The 25,295-nt window shown below is 39.7% G+C and overlaps 1 protein-coding gene across 1 annotated transcript in view; it reads left to right on the top strand.

Annotated features, from left to right (window-relative positions):
• ZNF235 (zinc finger protein 235) overlaps positions 1-24,528 on the top strand; it is a 31,335-nt gene extending 6,807 nt beyond the window's left edge. The window contains exon 5 of the mRNA XM_045891691.3: positions 20,783-24,528. Within this exon, the coding sequence (XP_045747647.2) occupies positions 20,783-22,722 (1,940 nt within the window). The 3' untranslated portion in view covers positions 22,723-24,528. The remainder of the gene's footprint in view (positions 1-20,782) is intronic.
• Positions 24,529-25,295: the final 767 nt, after the last annotated feature.

The raw sequence follows: 25,295 nt of genomic DNA, 5'->3' as shown, positions 1-25,295 counted from the left end.
TCCATCTCCAGAATGTTTCCATCATCCCAGACTGAACTCTACACATCAAACAATGACTCCCTGTTCTTCCCTTACCCCGGTTCCTAGTAGCCACGGTTCTCCTTTCCGTGTCTATGGATTTGACTCTTTCAAGTACCTCACATAAGTGGAATCATGCAGTATTTGCCATTGGTGTCTGGTTTATTTCTCTTAGCATAATGTCTTCGAGGGTGATCGTGTTGTATGTCAGAATTTCCTTTTTTTTATGACTGAATAATACTTCACTGTATGTACATACCACATTTTCTTCATCTGTTGATGGACATTTGGGTTGTTTGTACCATTTGGTTATTGTGAATAATGCTGCTGTGAACATGGGTGTACAAATATCTGTTCAAGTCCCTGCTTTCCAATTTTTGTGTACATATCCAGAATAGAGATGCTGGATTGTATGGTAATTTTTTTTTTTTAATATTTTTATTTATTTATTTGACAGAGAGAGATAGTGAGAGCAGGAACACAAGCAGGGGGAGTAGGAGAGGGAGAAGCAGGCTTCCCGCCGAGCAGGGAGCCCGATGTGGGGCTCGATCCCAGGACCCTGGGATCATGACCTGAGCCGAAGGCAGACCTTAACGACTGAGACACCCAGGCGCCCTGTATGGTAATTTTTTTTAAATTTTATTTATTTGAGGGCGACTGGGTGGCTCAGTCATTAAGCGTCTGCCTTCGGCTCAGGTCATGATCCCAGGGTCCTGGGATCGAGCCCCACATCGGGCTCCCTGCTCGGCGGGAAGCCTGCTTCTCCCTCTCCCACTCCCCCTGCTTGTGTTCCCTCTCTGGCTGTGTCTCTCTGTCAATAAATAAAATCTTTAAAATAAATAAATAAATAAATAATAAAAATTTTATTTATTTGAGAGAGAGAGCGCACACATGCACGGGGTGGGGAGGGGGGCAAGGGGGCGGGAGGGGCAGAGGGAGAGAGAGAAGCAGACTCCCCTTGAGCGGAAGTCTACCAAAGGCAGATGCTTAACCGACAGCCACCCAGGCGTGCCTCGTATGGTAATTCTATTTTTAATTTTTGAGGAACTGCCATACTGTTTTTCACAATAGCCACACTATTTTATGTTCCCATCAGTGATACACAGGGTTCCAGTTCTTCTCATCCTCACCGACATTTGTTGTTTCCTGTCCTGTGGGGGGTTTTCCTTAATAATAACCACCTTGATGGGTATGAAGTGGTATCTTGTTTTGATGTGCATTTCTCCAATAATTAGTGATACTGAGCATCTTTTCATATGCTTATTAGCCATTCGGGTATCTTCTTTGGAGAAATGTCTGGGCAAGTCTCTTGTCCATTTTTGAGTCAGGTTGGTTGTTTTCTGTTGAGTTTTAGGAGTTCTCTGTATTCTGAATATTAATCCCTTACTGGATATGTGATTTGCAAGTATTTTCTCATTCTGTGTGTGGCCTTTTTACTCTACTGATAGTGTCCTTTGATGCATAAGAATTTTTAATTTTCATGAAATTTTCAAATGTTTCTTTTATTCCCTGTGCCTGTAGGGAATTATCCAAGAAATCATTGTCAAGTCCAATATCGTGAAGCTTTCTATGTTTTCTCCTAGTAGATTTATAGTTTTAGCTCCTGTGTTTAGTCTTTGATGCATTTTGAAGTAATTTTTGAATATAGAATAAGGAAGCGTCTGACTTCATTCTTTTGTATGTGGATATCCAATTTCTCTAGCACCATTTATTGAAAAGACTGCCCTTTTCCCATTGAATGGTCTTGGCACCCTTGTCAAAAACCATTTGACTGGGGCGCCTGGGTGGCTCAGTCGTTAAGCGTCTGCCTTCGGCTCAGGTCATGGTCCCAGGGTCCTGGGATCGAGTCCCACGTCGGGCTCCCTGCTCTGCGGGGGGTCTGCTTCTCCCTCTCCCACTCCCCCTGCTTATGTTCCCTCTCTCGCTGTGTCTCTTTCAAATAAATAAATAAAATCTTTAAAAAAACAAAACAAAACAAAAAAAACCATTTGACTTTGTATGTGATGGTTTAGTTCTGAGCTCTCTAGACTATTCCCTTGGTCTGTATGTCTTTATGCCAGTACCCCACTGTTTTGACTATTGCAGCTTTATAGTGAGTTTTGAACCTAGGAAGTGATTACCTCCAACTTTTTTCTTTTTTTAAAGGTTGTTTTGGCTACTCAGGATCCCTTGAGATTCCATGTGAATCTTAGGATGGGTTTTTCTGTTTCTGTATTGTTGGGATTTTGATAGAGATTGCACTGAATCTGTAGATCCTTTTGGGTAGCATTGATATCTTAACAACATTAAACCTTCCAATCCATGAACATGGTCTGTCATTCAATTTTTTTATTTTTAATTTATCAGTGTTCTGTAGTTTTCAGTGTACATGTCTTTCACCTCTGTGGTTAATTCTCAAGCATTTTATTCTTTATGATACTATTGTATATGGAATTGTTTTCTTAATATCCTTTTAGATTGTTCATTGTTTATATATAGAAATGCAACTGATTTTGTGCATGACTTTATACCTTGCTACTTTGCTGAATTCATTTATTAAACAGTTTTTATATGGAATCTTAAGCATTTTCCACATAGAAGATCATACCATCTGTGAACAGTTTTACTTCTTGCTTTCCAATTTGGATGCCTTTTATTTCTCGCCCATTTCTCTGGCTAAAACTTCCAGTACTATGTTGAATATTAGGGACAGAAGTAGGCATCCTTGCCTTATTCCTAATATTAGAGGAAAAGCTTTCATTCTTTCACCATTGAGTCTGATGTGTACTGTGTGTTTTTCATTTAAGACTTTTATTATGTTTAGGCAGTTTCCTTCTATTCCTAGTTTGTTGAGTGTTTTTATCATGAAAGTATTTTGAGTTTTTTCATATGCTTTTTCTACATCAACTGAGATGATTATGTCGTTTTTTCCTTTATTCTGTGAATGTGGCATATCACATTGATTTTTGTGTGCCAAACCATCCTTGCATGTCAGGAATAAATACCACTTGGTCATGTGGTAGTATCCTTTTAAGATACTACTGAATTTGGTTTGCTAGTATTTTTAGATCAGTGTTCATAAGGGATATTTGTCTTTAGTTTCCTTTCTTACTGTGTCTCTGTCTGGCTTTAGTGTCAGGCAGTCCTGGCCTTACGGAATAAGTAGGAAGTGTTCCTTCCCCTACCATTTTTTGGAAAAGTTTAACAAGGATTGATATTCTTCATTTTTATTTTTTAAAAGATTTTTATTTATTTGAGAGACAGAACGAGAGAGATCACAGAGGGAGAGGGAGAAGCAGGCTCCCCGCTGAGCAGGGAGCCTGACATGGGGTCCGACTCCAGGACCCTGCAATCACAACCAGAGCCAAAGGCAGACGCTTAACCAACTGAGCCACCCAGGCGCCCCAAGGATTGGTATTCTTCTTCAAATGATTGGTAGAATTCACCAGTGAAACCATCTGGTCCCTGCTTTTCTTTGTTGGGAAGTTTTTGATCACTTATTCAGTCTTTGCAGTAGTTATAGGTCTACTTAGGTTTTCGGTTTCTTCGTGATTCAGTCTTAGGTTTGTTTCTAGGAATTGTCCATTTTATCTAGGTTATCCAATTTATTGGCACACAATTATTCATAGTGCTGTCTTATAATCTTTTTTTGTTTCTCTACAGTCAGTAGTAACATCCCCACTTTCTAATTTTAGTAATTTGAGTCTTCTCTCTTTTCTTAGCCACTCTAGCTAAATTTTTGTCTATTTTTTTGATCTTTTGAAGAACCAGCTGTTGTTTCTCATTGATTTTCAATTCTGTATTTTATTTATCTCTGCCTTTTGTTATTTCCTTCTACTAGCTTTAGGTTTAGTTCTTTTTCTTTTTTTTTTTTTTTAAGAAAGAGAGAGTTTGCATGAGCAGGGGTGGAGGGCAGAGGGAGAGGAAGAGAGAATCTCAAGCAGGCCCCACGCTCCGTGCAGAGCCTGATGTGGGGCTCGGTCCCACGACCTTGAGATCATGACCGGAGATGAAATCAAGAGTTGGACGTTCTGCTGTTTGAGCTATCCCGGCACCCCAGTTTGTTCTTTTTCTAGTTCCTTATGATGTAAAGTTCCTTTTTTTAATGATGTAAAGTTTCATTGTTGATTTGAGATCTTTTTAATTTTTTTCCAGTACTGTTGAGGTAAAATTGACATATAACATTGTCCACGTTGTACAACGTAATGATTTGATATTTGTATATATTACAAAATGATTAATAAGCTTAGTTAACATGCATTACCTCATATAATTTTTTTCCTTGTGTTGAGAACTTTTAAGATCTACTCTTTAGAAACTTTTAAACATATAATACAGTATCGTTAACTATAGTTATCATGTTGTACATCTCCAGAACTTACCTTTTTTTAAAAGATTTATTTATTTGAGAGAAAGGAGGGGAGAGGCAGAGAGAGAGAGAAAGATAGGGAAGGACTTTTGCCATTTTGTTACTTGTTTTGTATTTGTTTCATGTATGTTTTTAAATTCTTTTTTTTAATTTAAATTCAGTTAGCCAATATATCATTAGTTTCAGATGTAGCATTCAGTAATTCATCAGTTGTGTATAATACCGAGTGCTCATCACATCACGTTCCCTCCTTAATATCTAGCACCCAGTTAAATTCAATTAGCCAACATATAGCACATCATTAGTCTCAGATAGTGTTCAACAATTTATCATTTGCATATAACACCAGTGTCTTAAACCTTTTTTGCCCCTATTTCATTATCACATTTGTTTGTGTTTAGTTGATTTTTTTTGTAGTGACACATTTCAGTTCTATAATTTTTTAAAGATTTATTTATTTTAGGGGTGCCTGGGTGGCTCAGTCATTAAGCGTCTGCCTTCGGCTCAGGTCATGATCCCAGAGTCCTGGGATCGAGCCCCACATCGGGCTCCCTGCTTGGCGGGAAGCCTGCTTCTCTCTCTCCCACTTCCACTCTCCCTGCTGTGTTCCCTCTCTTGCTGTGTTTCTCTCTGTCAAATAAATAAATAAAATCTTTAAAAAAGAAAGATTTATTTTAGAGAGAGACCATGCAAGCAGGGGGAGGAGCGGGGTGGAGGGTAGAGAATCCTCAAGCAGACTCTCCATGGAGCACAGATGCAGGGCTCAATCCCACGACCCTGAGATGATGACCTGAGCTGAAATCAAGGAGTCAGACCCTTAACCAGCTGAGCCACTCAGGTGCCCCTCAATTCTGTAATTCTGACACTGACACCAGTTCTAATATGTGGATGTTATTGCCATACTAAGCAATTAGTCAGGATGCCAGCTGGGTGTCACACATTTCTACTCAATTTTGACACCATCTGTCTGGATATAGCATCAGATCCTACAGGTTAAGGGCTTGGTCCTATAGGATTCTCACCCCTCACCCTTCACCCCCTTTCAGCGGCCAGTCACAAGTCCAGGTTGTTAACTGTGCTTTAGAGGTTCCTGCAGCCCCCACCTGGGGTTCAGTTAATTTGCTCAGTGGCTCACAGAGCTCAGAATATAGTTTATTTACTAGATTGTCAGTTTATTATAAAAGGATATAACCCAGAACAGCCACATGGAAGAGATGCACAGGGCAAAATATGTGGGAAGGGGTGCGGAGCTTCCAGGCTCTCTCTAAGCTCACCACTCTCCCTGCATGTCCACTGACCTGAAAACTCACTGAACCCCTTCCTTTCAGGTTTTTAGGGAGGCTTCATTACTTAGGCATGATCAATTAGGTCATTGGCTATTAGTGATTGGTTCAGCCTTCTGCCCCTCTCCCTTTCCCAGAGGTCAGGAGGTGGGACTGAAAGTTCCAAACCTCTAATCATGGTTGATTGCCCCACATCGTGGCAACCGGCCTGCCATCCTTAGGGGGATTTCCAAAAGTCACCTCATTAACCTAAACTCAGATATGGTTGAAAGAGGTTTATTAGGAAGTACAGGATCCATGTCACCTTTATGGCTACGGAAGGGTTTCGGGAGCTGAGAATGAGACATCAAATATTATAACAAAGATACTCCCGTTGTTCTTTTGTCTTAGGAAATTCCAAGGGTTTTGGGATGTGGGCTGGGAACTGATGACCAAAATACATATTATAAATCACAATATCACATTTTATAGTATTCAGTGGATATGTTTTATTAATCTTTAATTTTTCAGAAGTTTATTTTTTGATGCTAAATAGAATTATTTCATTTTTCAGTTATTTGCTTTTACAACTTAGGAATATAATCAGTTTTTGACATCAACCTTGTAGGCTGCAGTCTTCCCATATTGGTATATTCTAGAGGCATTTTTGTACTTTTTTGTACATTCCTAAAGATTTTCTATGTAGAAAATTGTGACACAAAAATGTACATTCTTTCTTCTTTTCCAATATGAACACTTTTGATGGCTAGTTTGTTTACCTGAATGCATGTGGACAGCATTCAGTCTTTCACCACTGTTAATGGTGTGAACCACAGGTTTTCTTATTGGGTTGAGTTCCCGTCTGTTCTTAGTTTCAGAATTTTTATCATGAATGGGGATCAGTATATGTATATTTGTATTTTATAATATGCTTAGTCTGCATTTACTGAGATGATCATAAGATTTTCTTCTTTATGCTGTGAATATGGTAAAATGCATTGGTGATTTCACATGTTAAAACCACCTTGCATTCCTTCTAGTAAACAAAATTCAGCTGACTACATATTCAAGATCTTATTGGCTTCATTCAGTGATTCATGAATCAGGCAACATTCATTATAGGAGATAGAAAAGCTCCCTGAGGAGCTATATAAAATAAGAGACTTTTATAGGCAGAAGGGAACAGGAACCAGGAAGTTAAATGAGGCAAAAAAAAAAAAAAGCTGGTTGGTTATTGCAGGGTTAGTTTCCCTTAAAAAGATAGCAGAGGTAACTAACTAGAGCAGATGGGGATTGGTTTAAGATTTTGTTTCTGGGTGAGCCAAAATTGATAAGTCTTGGTTTGGTGGCATGGGGCTTAGCATAAGCAACTCCATTTGGGGCCTGTTGTCTTGTTTTAACATTGGGGATTAACCCCACTTTCTCATGATGTACTAGTATTCTTTTTATTACGTTCCTAGAAACAAGACTTGACCTTTGTTAAGGATTTTTGCACCTGTGTTGAGGAGGGCTTTTGTCATATTCTTGGGACTTGATGTCTTTGTCTGGTTTTGATATCAAGGTAACACTGCCCTTAAACAATAACTTTCAAGTATAGCTTCCTCTTCTGTTTCCTGAAAGGACTTTGTATAGGACTGGTATTACTCTTTTCCTGAGTGCTAAGTGGAATTCACTGGTGAATTCCATCTGGTCTTTTTGTGTGAGTGTGATAATTTATGAATTAAATTCCTGAACTGTTTAGATTTTTTGCTTTTCTTGCAACAGATTTGATAATTTGTTTCAGGGTATTAGTACCTTCTTAAAAAACCTAAGTTGTTGAATATATCTCCTTATTTTAATGCCTCTAAGATCTATAGTAAAAGTCTATCTTTGGGGCGTCTGGGTGGCTCAGTTGTTAAGCGTCTGCCTTCGGCTCAGGTCATGATCCCAGGCTCCTGGGATCGAGCCCCCCATCGGGCTCCCTGCTCCGCGGGAAGCCTGCTTCTCCCTCTCCCACTCCCCCTGCTTGTGTTCCCTCTCTTGCTGTGTCTCTGTCAAATAAATAAATAAAAAAATCTTAAAAAAAAAAAAGTCTTTCATGCCTGAAGTTGAATTTTCCTAATGTTTCCATTTATTTGATTTTTACTCTGATTTCCTTAATTTCCTTTTTTCATGGCTTCTTGAGATGGAAACTTAGAAAACAAAAAGTCTAAAATCAAAAACCTACTATAAACATTTAAAGCTATAAAATTATCTGAATGCTATTTAACTGCACATCAGAAATTGTGATATTTTTCATCATTTCAAAATTTTTTTGAGAGCCAAATTGAGACTTTTTTTAAATTTATTTTTTATTATGTTCAGTTAACCACTGCCTAGTATATCATTAGTTTTTGATGTAGTGTTCAGTGATTCATTAGTTACATATAACACCCAGTGCTCATCACAGCACATGCCCTCCTCAATACCCATCACCCTGTTACCCCCTACCCCCACCCCCTTCCCCTCTGAAATCCTCAGATTGTTTCCTGGGGTCCCTAGTCTCTTATGGTTCATCTCCCCCTGATTTCTCCCCCTTCGGATTTCCCTCCCTTCCCCTATGGTCCTCTGTGCTATTGCTTATGTTCCATATATGAGTAAAACCATATGATAATTGTCTTTGCTTGACTTCACTTAACATAATCCCCTCCAGTTCCATCCATGTCGATGCAAATGGTGGGTATTCATCCTTTCTGATGGCTGAGTAATATTCCATTGTGTATATGGACCACATCTTTTTTTTTTTTTTAAGATTTTATTTATTTATCTGAGAGAGAGAATGGAAGACAGAGCATGAGAGAGGGAGGGTCAGAGGGAGAAGCAGACTCCCCGCTGAGCAGGGAGTCCGATGTGGGACTCGATCCCAGGACTCCAGAATCATGACCTGAGCCGAAGGCAGTTGCTTAACCAACTGAGCCACCCAGGCACCCCTGAACCACATCTTCTTTATCCATTCGTCTCTTGAAGGGCATCTTGGCTTCTTCCACAGTTTGGCTATTGTGGACATTTCTGCTATGAACATTGGGGTGCATGTGGCCCTTCTTTTCACTACATCAGTATCTTTGGTGTAAATACCTATTAGTGCAATTGCTCGGTTGTAGGGTAGCTCTATTTTTAACATCTTGAGGAACCTCCATACTGTTTTACAGAGTGGCTGTACCAGCTTGTATTCCCACCAACAGTGTAAGAGGGTTCCCCCTTTCTCCACATCCTCGCTAACATTTGTTTCCTGTTTTGTTAATTTTTGCCATTCTAACTGGTATAAGGTGGTATCTCATTGTGGTTTTGATTTGTATTTCCCTGATGGCTAGTGATGTTGAGCATTTTTTCATGTGTCTAAATATTTTCTAATTTCCCATGCAATTTCCTGTTTGACATGTGGGTTAGAGTATATTTAACTTTGATATAAGGCCATTTCTGGATATCTTACTGGCTTTAAATCTAATTTTTTTATTGAAGTATAGTTGACATAAGGTTACATTAGTTTCAGGTGTACAACATAGTGAATAGACAACTGTATACATTATGTTACTATGTGTCACCATACAGCACTATTACCTGACCGTTGACTGTGTTCCCTATGCTGTACTTTTCATCCCTATAACTCATTCATCCCACAGTTGGAATCCTGTACTTCCTACCCTCCCTGCACCTATTTTGCTCATCCCCCGACCCCCTCTGGCAAGCACCAGTTCTCTCTTATTTATGGGCCTGTTTCTGCTTTGTTCACATGTTTTGATTTTTAGATTCCACATATAAGTGAAATCAAATGTATTTGTCTTTCTCTGACATATTTCACTCAGCACAATACCTTCTAGGTCTATCCGTGTTGTTGCAAATGGCAAGATCTCGTTTTTTTATGAGTAATCCATTATGTGTGTGTATGTATACATCTTCCTTATTCATCTGTTGATGGACACTTGGGCTGCTTTAATGTCTTGGCTCTTGTAAATAATGCTGCAGTAAATATAGGGGTGCATATATCCTTTTGAATTAGTGTTTCATTTTCTTTTGGTAAATATCCAGTAGTGGAATTACTAGCTTATGTGGTAATTCTAATTTTTTGAGGAACCTTCATACTGTTTTCCATGGTTGCTGCAAAAATTTACGTTCCCACCAACAGTACACAAGGGTTCCTTTTTCTCCACATCCTCACCAAAACTACTTATTTCTCATCTTTTTGATTCTAGCCAGTCTGACAGGAGTGAGGCGATATCTCATTGTGGTTTTGATTTGCATTTTCCTGATGAGTGATTTTGAGCATCTTTTCATGGGTCTCTTGCCCATCTATATGTCTTCTTTGGAAAAATGTCTATTCAAGTTTCTGCCCATTTTTTAATTGGATTATTTGGGTTTTTGGTGTTGAGTTATAGAAGTTCTTTGTATATTTTGGATATTAACCCCTTATCAGAGTATCATTTGCATATATCTTCTATTCACTAGGTTGCCTTTTTATTTCATTGATGGTTTCCTCTGCTGTGCAAAAGCTTTTTATTTTGCTGTCGCCCCCATAGTTTATTTGTGCTTCTGTTTCCTTTGCCTGAGGAGATAATCTAGAAAAATGTTGCTAAGACCGATGTCAAGGAGATTACTGCCTGTGCTCTCTTCTAGGATTTTTATGGTTTCAGGTCTCACACTTAGGTCTTTCATCCATTTTGAGTGTATTTTTGTATATAGGGTAAGAAAGTGGTCCAGTTTTCCCAGCACCAGTTATTCAAGACTGTCTTTTCCCCATTGTATAATTGTGCCTCCTTTGTCATGCTCTCCTTAATGCCCTTCACTGTTTTACCTCATCCCCCCCACCCCCTCCCTTCTGTAACCCTCAGTTCATTTCCCAGAGTCTTTCATGGTTTGTCTCCCTCTCTGATTTCTTCCCATTCAGTTTTCCCTCCCTTCCCTATGGTCCTCTGCTCTATTCTTTATGTTCCACATATGAATGAAACCATATGATAATTGTCTTTCTCTGCTTGACTTCACTTAGCATAATACCCTCCAGTTCCATCCATGCTGATGCAAATGGTGGGTATTCATCCTTTCTGATGGCTGAGTAATATTCCATTGTATCTGTGGACCACATCTTTATCCCTTCATCTGTAGAAGGACATCTCAGCTCCTTCCACAGTTTGGCTGTTGTGGACGTTGCTGCTATGAACATTGGGGTGCAGGTGCCCCTTTTCACTACATCTGTGTCTTTGGGGTAAATACCTAGTAGTGCAATTGCTGGGTCGTAGGGTAGCTCTATTTTTAACGTGTTGAGGAACCTCCATACTGTTTTCCAGAGTGGCTGCACCAGCTTGCATTCCCACCAAGAGTGTAAGAGGGTTCCCCTCTCTCCACATCCTTGCCAACATCTGTCATTACATAACTTGTTAATTTTTTGTCTTTCTAACTGGTGTAAGGTGATTTCATTTTGGTTAAAGTGGTTGACTTTAGGGGTTCAGATCTTGTTTTGTTTCAGATTTTTTTTTTTTAATGGTCTAATTGTTTTTTCAGCAACTAAGACAAGTGTGTTGAAATCTCTAACTCTGTGGTTTTGTCCATTGCTCAGTTTGTTTTTGCTTTATTTTGTAGTCTTTGTTAGATACATAGGCATTTGTAATGGTTACGTTTTGCCATATTGACCCTTTTGTTACAGCTCTCTTTGTCCTTAATGGTGTTCTATTTTGTAGTCACTTTTTGTCTGATATTAATTTAGCCACTTAAGCTTTCTTAGGCTTTGCAGAATGTATAGGTCTTTCTATTCTTTTAATTATTTGTATTTAGAATAGGTTTTTTGTTGACAGCATATAGTTGGATCTTTGTTTTTATGTGATCTGCCAACATCTGCCTTCTGATTTTAGGATAGTACATTTACACACAGTGTATTTATATGGGTGTGTTTACATTTACATTTGCTTTTGTTTTGGTCTTCTATTTTTGCTCATCTGTTTGCTCTTTCCTGTAATATTTTGGGCAGGTTGAATATTGTTTAGTTTTGCTCTAATGTCTCTATTGACTTTTGGCTGCTGCTTTTTCAGTCCATGCCCTTGGGGTCTTTGCTACATAAGCATAGTTGAGAGATCTGCCAAAGATGTGGGCAGAGTTTAGTCCTAGTTAGGAACTGACCCTCAGTGATTCCCTTACCTTTGATTTTTCTCCCTTAAATGTCCAGTGGTATTTCCAGCCTTGAGTTCTGACCTCTGACACCTCAAACTGTGTGTGGGTTAAGTAATGCATTGAGTCAAAAGAGAATCAAACTCGCAAATTTTACCCTGTGCCATTAATTGTCAGCCAGGGATTTGGGAGAAACTTAGATTAATGTTACTCCTGTGGCTCTCAGGGCAGAAATTCTGGAAGCCAAAGTTTCCTACTCCCTGGCCCTGAATAGTTTTGGCTTTTTCCTGTCTGATCTGGAAGGGGGGTTAATTTGGGAAGCACTCTAAAGCAAAAAAAAAAAAAGAATCTTTAAAAGTTGTACAAAATTCTCATTCCCATTTGTAATCTCTCCCTCTCTCCCCTTCCTGTCCCCCACCCATCCCCAGGCAACTACTGATCTACTTCCTGTCACTCTACATTACTTGGAATTTTTAAAAATTTTTTTATAAATGGAATCACAATATTTTTTTTTCAGTTGTCTTATTTTACTCAGTATAAGTTGAGATCCACCCATGTTGTTCCATCTATCAGCAGTTCATTCCTTTTTATTTCCAAGTAGTATTCCAGTGTGGATATACTACAATTTATTCATTCACCTGTTGATGGAGGTTTGTTTCCAGCTTTGGGCTCTTGCAAATGAAGATCCTGAATGTTCTTCTGTCCATGGGTGTATTGCCATAGGCCTTCGTTTTTCTTGGGTAAGAATAAGGAATGGAATGGTTGGCTCATGTGGTTGGTATATATGTTAATTTTCATTCATTTTTTCACTGATGTGTGTGTGTACATATATATTTTTAATAGATTTTCACACCACTTTCAGGTTCACAGCAAAAGTGAGAAGAGAGTTCCCATAGATCATGCACACACATCAGCTTTCCCCTACCAACATTTGATACAAGAGTGGTACCTTTGTCATAACTGATGAACCTACACGGATATATCGTTGTCGCCCAGTGTCTGTAGTTTACACTGGAGGTCACTCTTCGTGTTGTACGTTTTAGGTGTTCAGATTTATAATGGTATGTATCTACCCTTAAAGTACCATACAGAATAGGTTGCCTTACAATTCTCTGTGCTCCACCTGTTAATTTCCCTTCCCCTCTCCCCACGGTCAACCAGCGATCCTTTTGTCTCCACAGATTTGCCTTTCCCAGGATGCCATGCAGGTAGACTCAGAGCTTTTAGCTGTTTCAGATTCACCTCTTTCACCTAGTAATTTACAGTTAGTTGAAGGCTCGGTAGGTCTTTTCTTTTGAGCACTGGATAATAGTCCATTGTCTGGATGTACCAGTTTATTCATCCATTCAATTGATTGCTTCCAAGTTTTGACAGTTACAAATAAAGCTGCTGTAAACTTCTGTGTGAGGATTTTTGTATGAACATATTTGGGTAAAGACCAAGGTCCACAATTTACTTTTGTAGTTTTAAGAGAAACTGCCAAACTGTCCTCCAAAGTGGCTGTATCATTTTGCATTTTCAGCAACGGTGAATTGAGAGTTCCAGTTGCCCCACATCCTCACCAGCAATGGTGTTGTCATTGTTTGGGATTTTGGCCATTCTAACAGGTGTAGTGGTATTTTAATTTGCAGTTCACTAAAGACATATGACGATGTCGAACACCTTTTCATGGGCCTGTTTGCTGTCTGTATAATTTTCTTTGGTGATGGGTCTGTTCAGGTCTTTTTACCCATATTTTAAATGGATTGTTTTCTTATTGTTGGCTTTGAAGAGTTCTTTATGTATATGTTGGGTAACATTCCTTTATCACATATATTTTTTACAAATATTTTCTCCCTGTGGCTTGTCTTATTCTCAACAATGGCTTTCACAGAGCAGAAACTTAGGAGTTTGACAGTTTTGTATTTACATTAAGGTCTATGATTTAATCTTTGTGAAAAGTTTAAGCTCTATAGATTTTTTTTTTTTTTGCATGTGAATGTCCAGTTCCAGCACCATTTGTCAAAAAGACTATCTTTGCTTCATTGTATTGCCTTTACTTCTTTGTCAAAGATCAGTTGATTATATTTGCTTGGGTTTTAGGTCTATTCAGATTGTCTGAGTTTGGCAAATTGTTTCTTTCAAGGAATTGGTCCATTTCATCTAGGTTATTAGATGTGGGCATAGAGTTATTCATAGTGTGTTTGTTATTCTTTTCATGTCCATAGTATCTGTATTGATTTTTTTTTTTAATTTTATTATGTTAGTCACCATACAATACGTCATTAGTTTTTGATGTGGTGATCCACGATTCATGGTTTTCGTTTGCATCTGATTATATTTGCTTGGGCCCATTTCTTAGCTCTTTATTCTATTCCAGTGGTCTGTTCATCTGTTCTTTTTCCAATACTACATCATCTTGAATACTGCAGCTTTAGATAGTAAACTTAGAAGTTGATTAATGTCAGTCCTCCAGCTTTGTTCTTCTTCAATATTGTTCTGGGTCTTTTGTGTTTCCATATAAACTTTTTTTTTTTTTTTAAGATTTTTATTTATTTGACAGAGAGAGAGATAGCGAGAGCAGGAACACAAGCAGGGGGAGTGGGAGAGTGAGAAGCAGGCTTCCTGCCGAGCAGGGAGCCCGATGTGGGACTCGATCCCAGGACCCTGGGATCATGACCTGAGCCGAAGGCAGATGCTTAACGACTGAGCCACCCAGGCGCCCTCCATATAAACTTTTAAATCTGTTGGTCAGTATCCACCAAATATCTTGCTGGGATTTTGATTGGGATTGCAAAGGACTGACATCTTGACAGTATTGAGTGTTTTTATCCCTGAACATAGAATATTTTTCCATTTACTTAGATTTTGTTCATCAGTTTTATAATTTTTCTCATACAGATCTTGTTAGATTCATACCTACATATTTCATTTTGGAGGGTGCTAATGTAAATGATAATGTGATTTTAATTTCAAATTCCACTTGTCCATTGCTTATGTATATGAGAGCAATATACTTATCTATATCTTGTGTCCTACATCTTTGCTGTAATGGTTTATTCCAAGAGTTTTTTTGGTTGATTCTTTGGGGGTTTCTACATAGACAGTCATATCATCTACCAACAGTGAGTTTTATTTCTTCCTTTGCAATCTGTATCCTTTTTACTTCCTTTTCTTGCATTTGCTGGGACTTACAGTACAGTATTGAAAAGGGGTACTTTTCAAATCAGAAGGGACTTTCAAAAAGGATATCCTTTTTCCTGATTTTAATAGGAAGGTGTTGGGTTTCTCACCATTAAGATATGGATAAAGAAGATGTGGTCCATATATACAATGGAATATTACTCAGCCATCAGAAAGGATGAATACCCAACTTTTACATCAACATGGATGGGACTGGAGGAGATTATGCTAAGTGAAATAAGTCAAGCAGAGAAAGTCAATTATCATACGGTTTCACTTATTTGTGGAACATAAGGAATAGCATGGAGGACGTTAGGAGAAAGAAGGGAAAAATGAAGGGAGGGGGGAATGGGAGGGAGAGATGAACCATGAGAGACTATGGACTCCGAGAAACCAAACTGAAGGTTTTAGAGGGGAGAGGGGGTGGGGGGATGGATTAGCCCCGTGATGGGTATTAAGGAGGGCACATACTGCATAGAGCACTGGGTGTAAAATGAAAACAATGAATCGTGGATCAGTACATCAAAAACTAATGATGTACTGTATGGTAACATAATAAAATAAAATTTAAAAAAGATATTAGCTGTTAGTTTTACAGGTGTCCTTTATCCAGTTGAGTAATTTCTTCTATATTCCTAGTTTGCTGAGAGTTTTTATTATAAATGAGTATTGGATTTTATCAAATGCTTTTCCTCTTTTGATAGTATCATGTGATGGATTATATTAATTTTCATGTTTTGAACCAGTCTTATGTGCCTTGTGCACTTGGTCACAGTGTGTAATTCTTTTTATACATTGTTGCATTTGATTTGCTAGTATTTTTTGACGATCTTTGCATCTGTTTTTTTTATTATGTTAGTCACCATACATCATTAATTTTTGATGTAGTGATCCATAATTCATTGTTTTCATATAACACCCAGTGCTCTATGCAGTATGTGCCCTCCTTAATACCCATCACTGGGCTAACGCATCCCCCTCCCCTCTAAAACTTCAGTTTGTTTCTCGGAGTCCATGTGTTAATGAAACATACTGGTCTGTAGTTTTTTTTGTCGTGTCTTTGGTTTTGGTGTTAGGGTAATGATGGCCTCATAGAATGAGTTAGGAAACATTCCCTCTGCTCTTGTAGAGAATTAGTATTATCTCTTTCTTAACTGTTTGGTAGAATTGACACGTGAACCCATCTGGGTCTGGTGCTTTCTCTTTTGAAAGATTTAGCTCTATTCAGATTGTCTGAGTTGGGCAAATTGTGTCTTTCAAGGAATTGGTCCATTTCATCTAGGTTACTAGATGTGGGCATAGTTATTCATGGTGTCTTATTCTTTTCGTGTCCATAGTATCTATATTGAGGTCTTTTTTAATTTTATTAGGTTAGTCACCATACAATATGTCATTAGTTTTTGATGTGGTGATCCACGATTCATGGTTTTCATATAACACCCAGTGCTCCATGCAGTACATGCCCTCCTTAATCATGGGGCTAATCCATCCGCCCCAACACCCTCCCCTCTAAAACCCTCAGTTTGTGTCTTTTTCTTTTTTAAGATATAATTGACCTAAGCACTGTAAAATTTTAAGGTGTATATCATAATGACTTGATTTACATATATTACAAAATGATTTACCATAGTAAATTTAGTTAAAATCCATTACCTCACATAACCATTTTTTAAAAACTTTGATGAGAACTTTTAGGATTTACGTTCTTAGCAGTTTTCAAATATACTATATAGCAGTGTTAACTATATTCATCATTACATTACATCCTCAGTACTTATTTATCTTATAACTGGAAGTAGGGACCTTTTGATCCCTTTCATCCATTTCCCCCATACTTGGTAACCACAAATTTTATCTTTTTTGAGTTTTTTTTCCCCTACCTATGAGAGATTATACAGTATTTGTCTTTGTCGGACTTATTTCACTTAGCATAATGCCCTTGAGGTCCATCTATGTTGTCATAATGGCAAGATTTCATTCTTCCTTATGGCTGCATAATATCCCCCCCCATTTACACACAATTTCTTTACGCATTCATCCATCGATGGACACTTGTTTCCTGTGTGCTAGCTATTGTAAATGCTGCTGCAGTGAACATGGTGCAGATCTCTCTCCCACAGACTGATTTTGTTTCCCTCAGATATATACCCAGAAGTGGAATGCTGGGGCATGTGGTAGTTCTGTCTTAAATGCTTTGAGGAGGGACGCCTAGGTGGCTCAGTCAGTTAAGCGTCTGCCTTTGGCTCAGGTCATGATCCCAGGGTCCATCGGGCTCCCTGCTCAGCAGGGAGTCTGCTTCTCCCTCTGCCGGCCGCTCCCCCTGCTTGTGCGTGTGCCTGCATGCTCTCTGTCTGATAAATAAAATCTTAAAATCCTTTGAGGAACCACCACTGTTTTCCATACTGGCTGCCCCAGTTTCCAATCCCGCCAACAGTGCACAAGCTTCCCTTTCTTCCACATCCTCTCCAACATTTATAACCTCTTGTCTGATGCTAGCCATTCTAACAGGCATGAGGTGGCATCTCCTTGTGGTTTTGATTCGCATTTACCTGATGATTAGTGATGTTGAACGTCTTTCGTGTGCAGGTTTCCCCTGCTCTCCGAAAGTAGAGGGTTCCTATGGAAAAATAACAGCAACAATGACAAAAAAGATACAACTCTTTCTAGATTAACTAGAAATATGCCAGATTTATATGAAGGCAATTATAAAACTTTCCTGAAGGCTATGAAGTATTGTGGTCCTGAATGGGAAGAGTCAATCAATAGCTTAAAGAAGTCAGTCCTGGGCGCCTGGGTGGCTCAGTCGTTAAGCGTCTGCCTTCGGCTCAGGTCATGATCCCAGAGTCCTGGGATCGAGCCCCGCATCGGGCTCCCTGCTCGGCAGGAAGCCTGCTTCTCCCTCTCCCACTCCCCCTGCTTGTGTTCCTGCTCTCACTCTCTCTCTGTCAAATAAATAAAATCTTTAAAAGAAAAAAAAAAAGTCCTTCCCAGATTAATATGTACAGCCAATGCAATATCAATAAAAATATGCATGAATAAAAAAAATATTTGGTAAACAAAATGGCATAAAGAAACAATTACCAATAATTTCTATGGAAAATTTTTGGCTGTTCCCAGACCCCAAAAATAACCTCAGGCTTTTTTGGTACCTAAGACACATCTTGCTAGTGGATGCACAGAATAAGTTGAGATAAAGCACAGATGCCCCCAGACACAGTTCAGAGCCGTAGTGGCTGAATGGAGTCCCTGAGAGCCTCACCGTCTGCCGCCCCGGGTACACGCGGTGTCTACAAGGGCTCACTGCAAAACACACACTAAATTCAATGTTCACTTTTCACCTATTTTCATAAAAGTGAAAGATCCTCTTTGGATTTCTTTTGGTTAGCAAATGCCAGTACAAATGGAGGTTTTTGTCAGAATGAAGTGGAGTAACACAAACTTTCAGAAAGCAGGTACCTGTAACTGTTGGCTATTTGAATACAGGCGTACCTGCTCTACAGAACTTCACAGATACCGGGTTTTTTGCACTTCTGATATTTGTGGGTTTTTTTGTTTTTGTTTTTTTTTATGTTAGTCACCATGCAGTACATCATTAGTTTTTGATGTAGTGTTCCATCATTCATTGTTTGCTTATATACACCCAGTGCTCCATGCAATACATGCCCTCCTTAATACCCATCACCGGGCTAACAAATCCCTCCACCCCACCCCCAAAACCCTCAGTTTGTTTCCCGGTGTCCATAGTCTCTCATGGTTCATCTCCCCCTCTGATTTCCCCCCTTCTCCTAATGTCCTGCATATTCCTTATTTTCCACAAATAGGTGAAACCAGGGATAATTGACTTTCTCTGTTTGACTTATTTCACTTAGCATAATCTCCTCCAGTCCCATCCATGTTGATATAAACTTTGGGTATTCATCCTTTCTGATGGCTGAGTAATATTCCATTGTATATATGGACCACATCTTCTTTATCCATTCATCTGTTGAAGGGCATCTTGCTTCTACAGTTTGGCTATTGTGGACATTTCTGCTAGAACATTGGGGTGCATATGCCCCTTCTTTTCACTACATCTGTGTCTTTGGGGTAAATACCCAGTAGGGCAATTGCTGGGTCATAGGGTAGCTCTATTTTTATACATTGAAGGTTTATAGCAGCCCTGCATCAAGTCTTTCAGCACGGTTTTTCCAACAGCATTTGCTCGCTTCATTTCTCTGTGTCACCTTTTGGTAATTCTCACAATATTTCAAACTTTTTCATTATTATTATATTTGTTGTGATTATGCCCGGTTCCTGATCTATAGAGGAAAGTGTTTCATCTGATTTTTGAATGTTAAACCAACCTTGCATTCTCGAAACAATCACTCCTTCATGATTTAGTGCCCTTTTTATACATCATTGGATTTAGCTGGCAAAGCTTTGTATGGATCTGTAGTTGTCTTTTCTTGTCTGATTTTGGTGTCAGGGTAACGCTGGCCTGATAAAATACATTGGGAAGTAGTCACTCTTATTCACTCTTCTGGAGTCGTCTGTATGTCATGATTACAGCTTTGTAATTCAGCTTGAAGTCTGAATTGTGATGCCTCCAGCTTTGGGTTTTGTTTTTTTTTTTCAGTATTCCTTTGGCTATTTGGGGTCTTTTCTGGTAGGTTTGGTTTTTTGGAGATATTTTCCTTTGTAGGAGTTAGGCTTCCTTGTTTGCAACCAGGAACTGGGCAGCCTCCTCCCACCCTTGTCGCACACTCGCCAGGAGGGGTGGGGCAGGCAAAAACTCTGGGAAATTCTGTAGAGCTTTGAGTACATCTTTTACTTGGTTAAACATTGTATTAGTTGCTGCAGCTTAACTGGTTTTCAGAGTTCTCACAAAGTCATTGCTGTCTGTGTGGTGTTGGTTATCTGTTGCTCCTATGTGGTACTGAGGGCTGGACCATCCCATTCTGTCTTCCTGCTTACGTCGCTCTCTCGTGTAGCTCTTTGAGTGTATTTCAGACAATTCTAAAGACCTTGTCTGATATTGCTGATACCCGTCACAGACTATTCGTTGCTGCCACTTTATTCCTCCAAATAGGCCATATTTTTCCTGGTTTTTTTTGGTGGGGTTTTTTGTATGCTTTTGAGACCAGCTCTTTTTTCCAGGGAAGACCTTCACTAATGTGCAGGGTGTGTTGTGAACCCCGGGGTCTCCCCGTGGTGAGGGCTTAAGGTCTTCTCAGGAATGTTCTGAGCCTGTGTCTTGCCTGTGCCTGAGTGGTTTTTTTCAATTCTATCATATACAAAGATGCTTAGAAGGGTCTGAACCTCCCAAAGATGGTCACCCTAGCTCTATGGGGACATAGGTGTTCTCTTGCATTCCTTCACACATAATCATTCTCCCCAGCCTTCTGCAGGTCTGTAATCCCCCTGCAGCTCCCACGAGGTTCTGTCTCCAAGTCAGGCAGAACAGACACTGGTCCCTCCAGCAGCCCCCAAACAGGTTAGACCAGTGCAAATAAAGTCTGCTCTGCTCTGCCCAGTTTGAAGTAGGGAATTGCAAGGTGGGCTCCTGCATCCTTCAGACTGCACCTTACCATAAGTAAAACTGCCACTACCTTTAAAAGTAGCTGCATATGGAGAATGGGGAAAAACCCACACAGCCCCAAGGTAAGACATACTCCGTAAAGACCTGAGAAGACCTTAAACCCTCACTCTGGGCTGATCCCAAATTTCCTCCCATTTTAAGTGTGTTTTTTCTACTGGAAGGTCCCTTGTTTGCTATAGATCTTTTTCAGCTAGCCTTTTTTTTTTTAATGTTTTCTTTGGGGAACAAGGGCTTGGAGCTTCTCCATTTACCACCTTGCTGATGTCTCTTTCTGTCCCTAATTCTTTATCCTTATTCTTTCAGGAGGCAGGAATCAAAATGAGGTGGAGACTCTTCATGAAGCAGGAATAAGGTGCCTTTCATTGGGAGAGCTTTCATGTTGGCAAATCAAGAGACATGTTGTGAGCAAATTAAACAAAAATCACGACTCTGTGATAAATATTCAAGGAAAGAGTTCTCAGTTCTCCGACCAGTGTGAGTCCCCCTGTCAAGTGGGAGCAGGAATATGTATTCAGGCTTCTGTGGAGGACAGCTGTATCATGAATCTTCTAGAGGATCATTCCAAGATTATTGAAAAGCAAGAATTTCTGGCTGGGAGAGCTCATAATTCTTGGAGTAAAATATATCTCAGTGAAACACAGAATTATCAGAGAAGTTGTAAGACTCAGATGAAAAGCCAGTTATGTATATTTGCTCCATACGTTAACATTTTCAGTTGTATTTCACACCACCATGATGACGGTACAGTGCACAAAAGAGACAAAGCTCACAATAGTGACTGTGGTAAGGTGTCCCCTCTTATCCAGCAGACCTACCACTGTAGTGAATGTGAGAAAGCATTCAGTGATGGCCCCAGTCTTGAACTTCATCAACAGGTACACTCGGGAAAGAAGTCCCCCGCTTACAGTGCACATGAGAAGGACACCAGTTATAGCCCAGCTGTTCCCATTCAGCAAAGTGTTTACACAGGAAAGAAACGCTATTGGTGTCATGAGTGTGGGAAGGGTTTCAGCCAGAGCTCAAACCTGCAAACTCACCAGAGAGTCCACACAGGGGAGAAGCCCTATTCATGCCTTGAGTGTGGTAAGAGCTTTAACCAGACCTCACATCTTTATGCCCATTTGCCTATCCACACAGGAGAGAAACCCTACCGATGTGAAAGTTGTGGGAAGGGCTTCAGTCGTAGCACTGATCTGAATATTCATTGCAGAGTTCACACTGGAGAGAAACCTTACAAATGTGAGGTGTGCGGGAAGGGCTTCACTCAGAGATCACATCTTCAGGCCCACGAGAGAATCCACACTGGAGAGAAACCATACAAATGTGGAGATTGTGGTAAACGCTTTAGTTGTAGCTCAAATCTTCATACCCATCAGAGAGTCCACACTGAAGAGAAACCATACAAGTGTGATGAGTGTGGGAAGTGCTTCAGTTTGAGCTTTAACCTTCACAGCCACCAACGAGTCCACACTGGGGAGAAACCGTATAAGTGTGAAGAGTGTGGGAAGGGTTTTAGTTCAGCCTCAAGTTTCCAGAGCCATCAGCGAGTTCACACAGGAGAGAAACCATTTCGCTGCAATGTGTGTGGTAAAGGCTTCAGTCAGAGTTCGTATTTTCAAGCCCACCAGAGGGTCCACACTGGAGAAAAACCATACAAATGTGAGGTGTGTGGGAAGCGCTTCAATTGGAGCTTGAATCTTCACAATCATCAGAGGGTCCACACAGGAGAGAAACCTTATAAATGTGAAGAGTGTGGGAAGGGCTTCAGTCAGGCCTCAAATCTTCAAGCTCATCAGAGTGTCCACACCGGGGAGAAGCCATTCAAGTGTGAAGCGTGTCAGAAGCGATTCAGCCAGGCCTCACATCTTCAAGCCCATCAGAGAGTCCACACCGGAGAGAAACCATATAAATGTGATACATGTGGTAAGGCCTTCAGCCAGAGGTCAAATCTTCAAGTTCATCAGATAATTCACACTGGAGAGAAACCATTTAAATGTGAGGAATGTGGGAAAGAATTTAGTTGGAGTGCTGGGCTCAGTGCTCATCAGAGAGTTCACACAGGAGAGAAACCCTATACATGTCAGCAGTGTGGTAAAGGCTTCAGTCAGGCCTCGCATTTTCACACACATCAGAGGGTCCACACTGGGGAAAGGCCATACATATGTGATGTCTGTTGTAAAGGCTTCAGCCAGAGATCACATCTTGTATACCATCAGAGAGTTCACACTGGAGGAAATCTGTAGACATGTGAGGTGTGGTGTAGCCTTCAGTTAAAGTTCACATCCTCCTCTCTACTGGAAAATCGATGCTGAGAATTGTGGAAAGTTCCTTCAGAACTCAGAAGCCTCAAGGAATCTTCACATGCAAGTAAGCTCTGTAAAGTGCTGTTTTAAGGACTCAGTTGGGAGATAAATTCTTTACAAACATCAGATTTCACAGAGAGAAAACCTATAAATACAGTCAATGTTTGAGTTCTGAATGTCCCAACCTTCAGGATGCAACGCAAAAGAATTTCAAAATTCATCTGAGTCTACCCAGGAAAGAGGCCTTATAAATGAAGATTAGGGGCAGAACTTTAATGAAAGTATCATAAGGGACAAGTAAAATTAACGGCAACGGCAATGTAACCTCCATGTAGGGAAGGATGTTTTTCACTGCTTTATCTCTACCGTGTAGAAGTGTGCTTGGCTCCTAATAGATGCCCAGCAATTACTGAACAAGGAGAAAATCTATCATTAGGACAAGTATTTGAAAATTGTACTCCCCTACCCAGATTTCATAACAACATACTCAAAAGGAATCCTGCAAGTAGCCTTAATGAGATTTCAGGACAAGTACAGAAAATCATGTCATGCTGCCATCTGCAGTAATGCAAATTTGGGATGCAATTTGTGAATGGCCCCCATCCTCCATCCGGCCCTGGTTCTTTATAGTATGTCAGCCCTTGTGTACAGTGTAATATTTAGTATCATTAGTTTGTATTTTATAGACTGAAAATACTGTTTTTAACTAATAACATACTATAATTTATATGCCTGGAAATTTTGGACCCTAATTCATTAAGGTAGGATTTCACTGTTACTCTTTGAAAGTGTTAAAAGTAGTTACTAATGACAAGAAGTTTTTTAGTAAACTTGAATTGTTAGTAATTGGTTTCTTCTCATTATTTCTCTTCACGCATAGGTCAGATTGCCTTTCCTGTGCACAGTCCTTCATCCAGACCTGTGTAGGCAGGGGCTTTGGCAGATTTCAAGGACATTAATTTTGTCACACCCCACCTCCATCTCTTCCCCCCCACCCCCAACAAAGGAGGGCAGAGCAAGAAACCAGTTGGGTTCTTATTGGGGGATGTAACAATTTAGGTGGATTACCATTGACAGGGCATTCTGTGTTCAATACCTCTTGTCAGGAGTGGACATAAACTGGTCAATATATATCAAAATACCCTTTGATCTGGCAATCCTAGCACTAGATGCTTTGTTTAAGAGATTATAGCAAAAGTGAGCATGTATATAAGGATGTTTATACTGATTTTTTTAAAGGAAATAAGTATTAGCAAAATAATGGAATAAATATATTCTAATACACAGCCACCAAAAAAAAAAAAAAAGGACCTGGTTTGTAAGGACAGAGAACCATCATTCATGAGAAAGCTACATTAGAGGCTTCCCAGTATGTGTGGCCCAAGTAATAATATGTATACCTACAGATGCACTTACATACAAGGAGGTAATATGTAGAGGGATGTTCACAGACATGCTACCTGGTTTACTCTGGCAGAGAGGCTTAGGGAGGTTTTAGCTTTTTGAAAAATTATCTACAGTGACTATTATTACTGTTTACCAAAACAGTAAAACTATGAGACAGTAAAATTAAATAAATATTCCTTAATGCTAAATCTAATGTAAATCTAAAGCTTGGGGTGCAAGCGTCTGCCTTCAGCTTAGGTCATGATCCCAGGGTCCTGGGATCAAGCCCCACATCGGGCTCCCTGCTCTGCAGGAAGCCTGCTTCTCCCTCTCCCACTCCCCCGCTTATGTTCCTTTTCTCGCTGTCAAATGAATAAATAAAATCTTTAAAAAATAAAAATTAAATCTAAAGCTTAGAGCTAAATCTAATAATCTTATCTCACCATAGGGCATGAAACCTATTTACAGATCCACATGAAAGGATGTTCATTGTTTCATTATTGGTAATGGCACAATTTGCATTCATCAGTTAGACTGACAAAACAATTTAGGACCTATCCATTCAGTGGAATATTATGCAGAATACAATGAAAAAGTAAATTTATGGTTACTAACATTGGTAAATACCCAGAATATGCATAGAAAAGTGGCCAGAGACATAAGGTTTTGTAGGAGATAGATATACATGTAAATCTCTAATGCCCCCTTTAAAGGTAACCAAATCATATTCATACCTATAAGTTTGTGATCTATATGTAGAATATTCTCATATATGTATAAATATGATCTGATTATTAGTCACCATACAGTATTTCATTAGTTTTTGATGTAGTGTTCCATGATTCACTGTTTGCATATAACACCCAGTGCTCACTGCAATATGTGCCCTCCTTAATGCCCATCACCAGGCTAACCCATCCCATCCCCCTTCCCTCTGAAACCCTCAGTTTCCCCGGAGTACATAGTCTTTCATGGTTCATCTCCCACTCTGATTCCCACCCCCCTTCATTTTTCCCTTCCTTCTCCTAATGTCCTCCATGCTAGTCCTTATGTCCCAATGTTCATAGCAGCAATGTCCACAATAGCCAAACTGTGGAAGAAGCCAAGATGCCCTTCAAGAGACGAAT

This window comes from Mirounga angustirostris, unplaced genomic scaffold, assembly GCF_029215605.1.
Source record: "Mirounga angustirostris isolate CCGP_5_RB_7025 unplaced genomic scaffold, mMirAng1.0.hap1 SCAF_16, whole genome shotgun sequence".
NCBI lineage: Eukaryota > Metazoa > Chordata > Mammalia > Carnivora > Phocidae > Mirounga > Mirounga angustirostris.
This window is presented reverse-complemented; position numbering and strand designations above follow the sequence as displayed.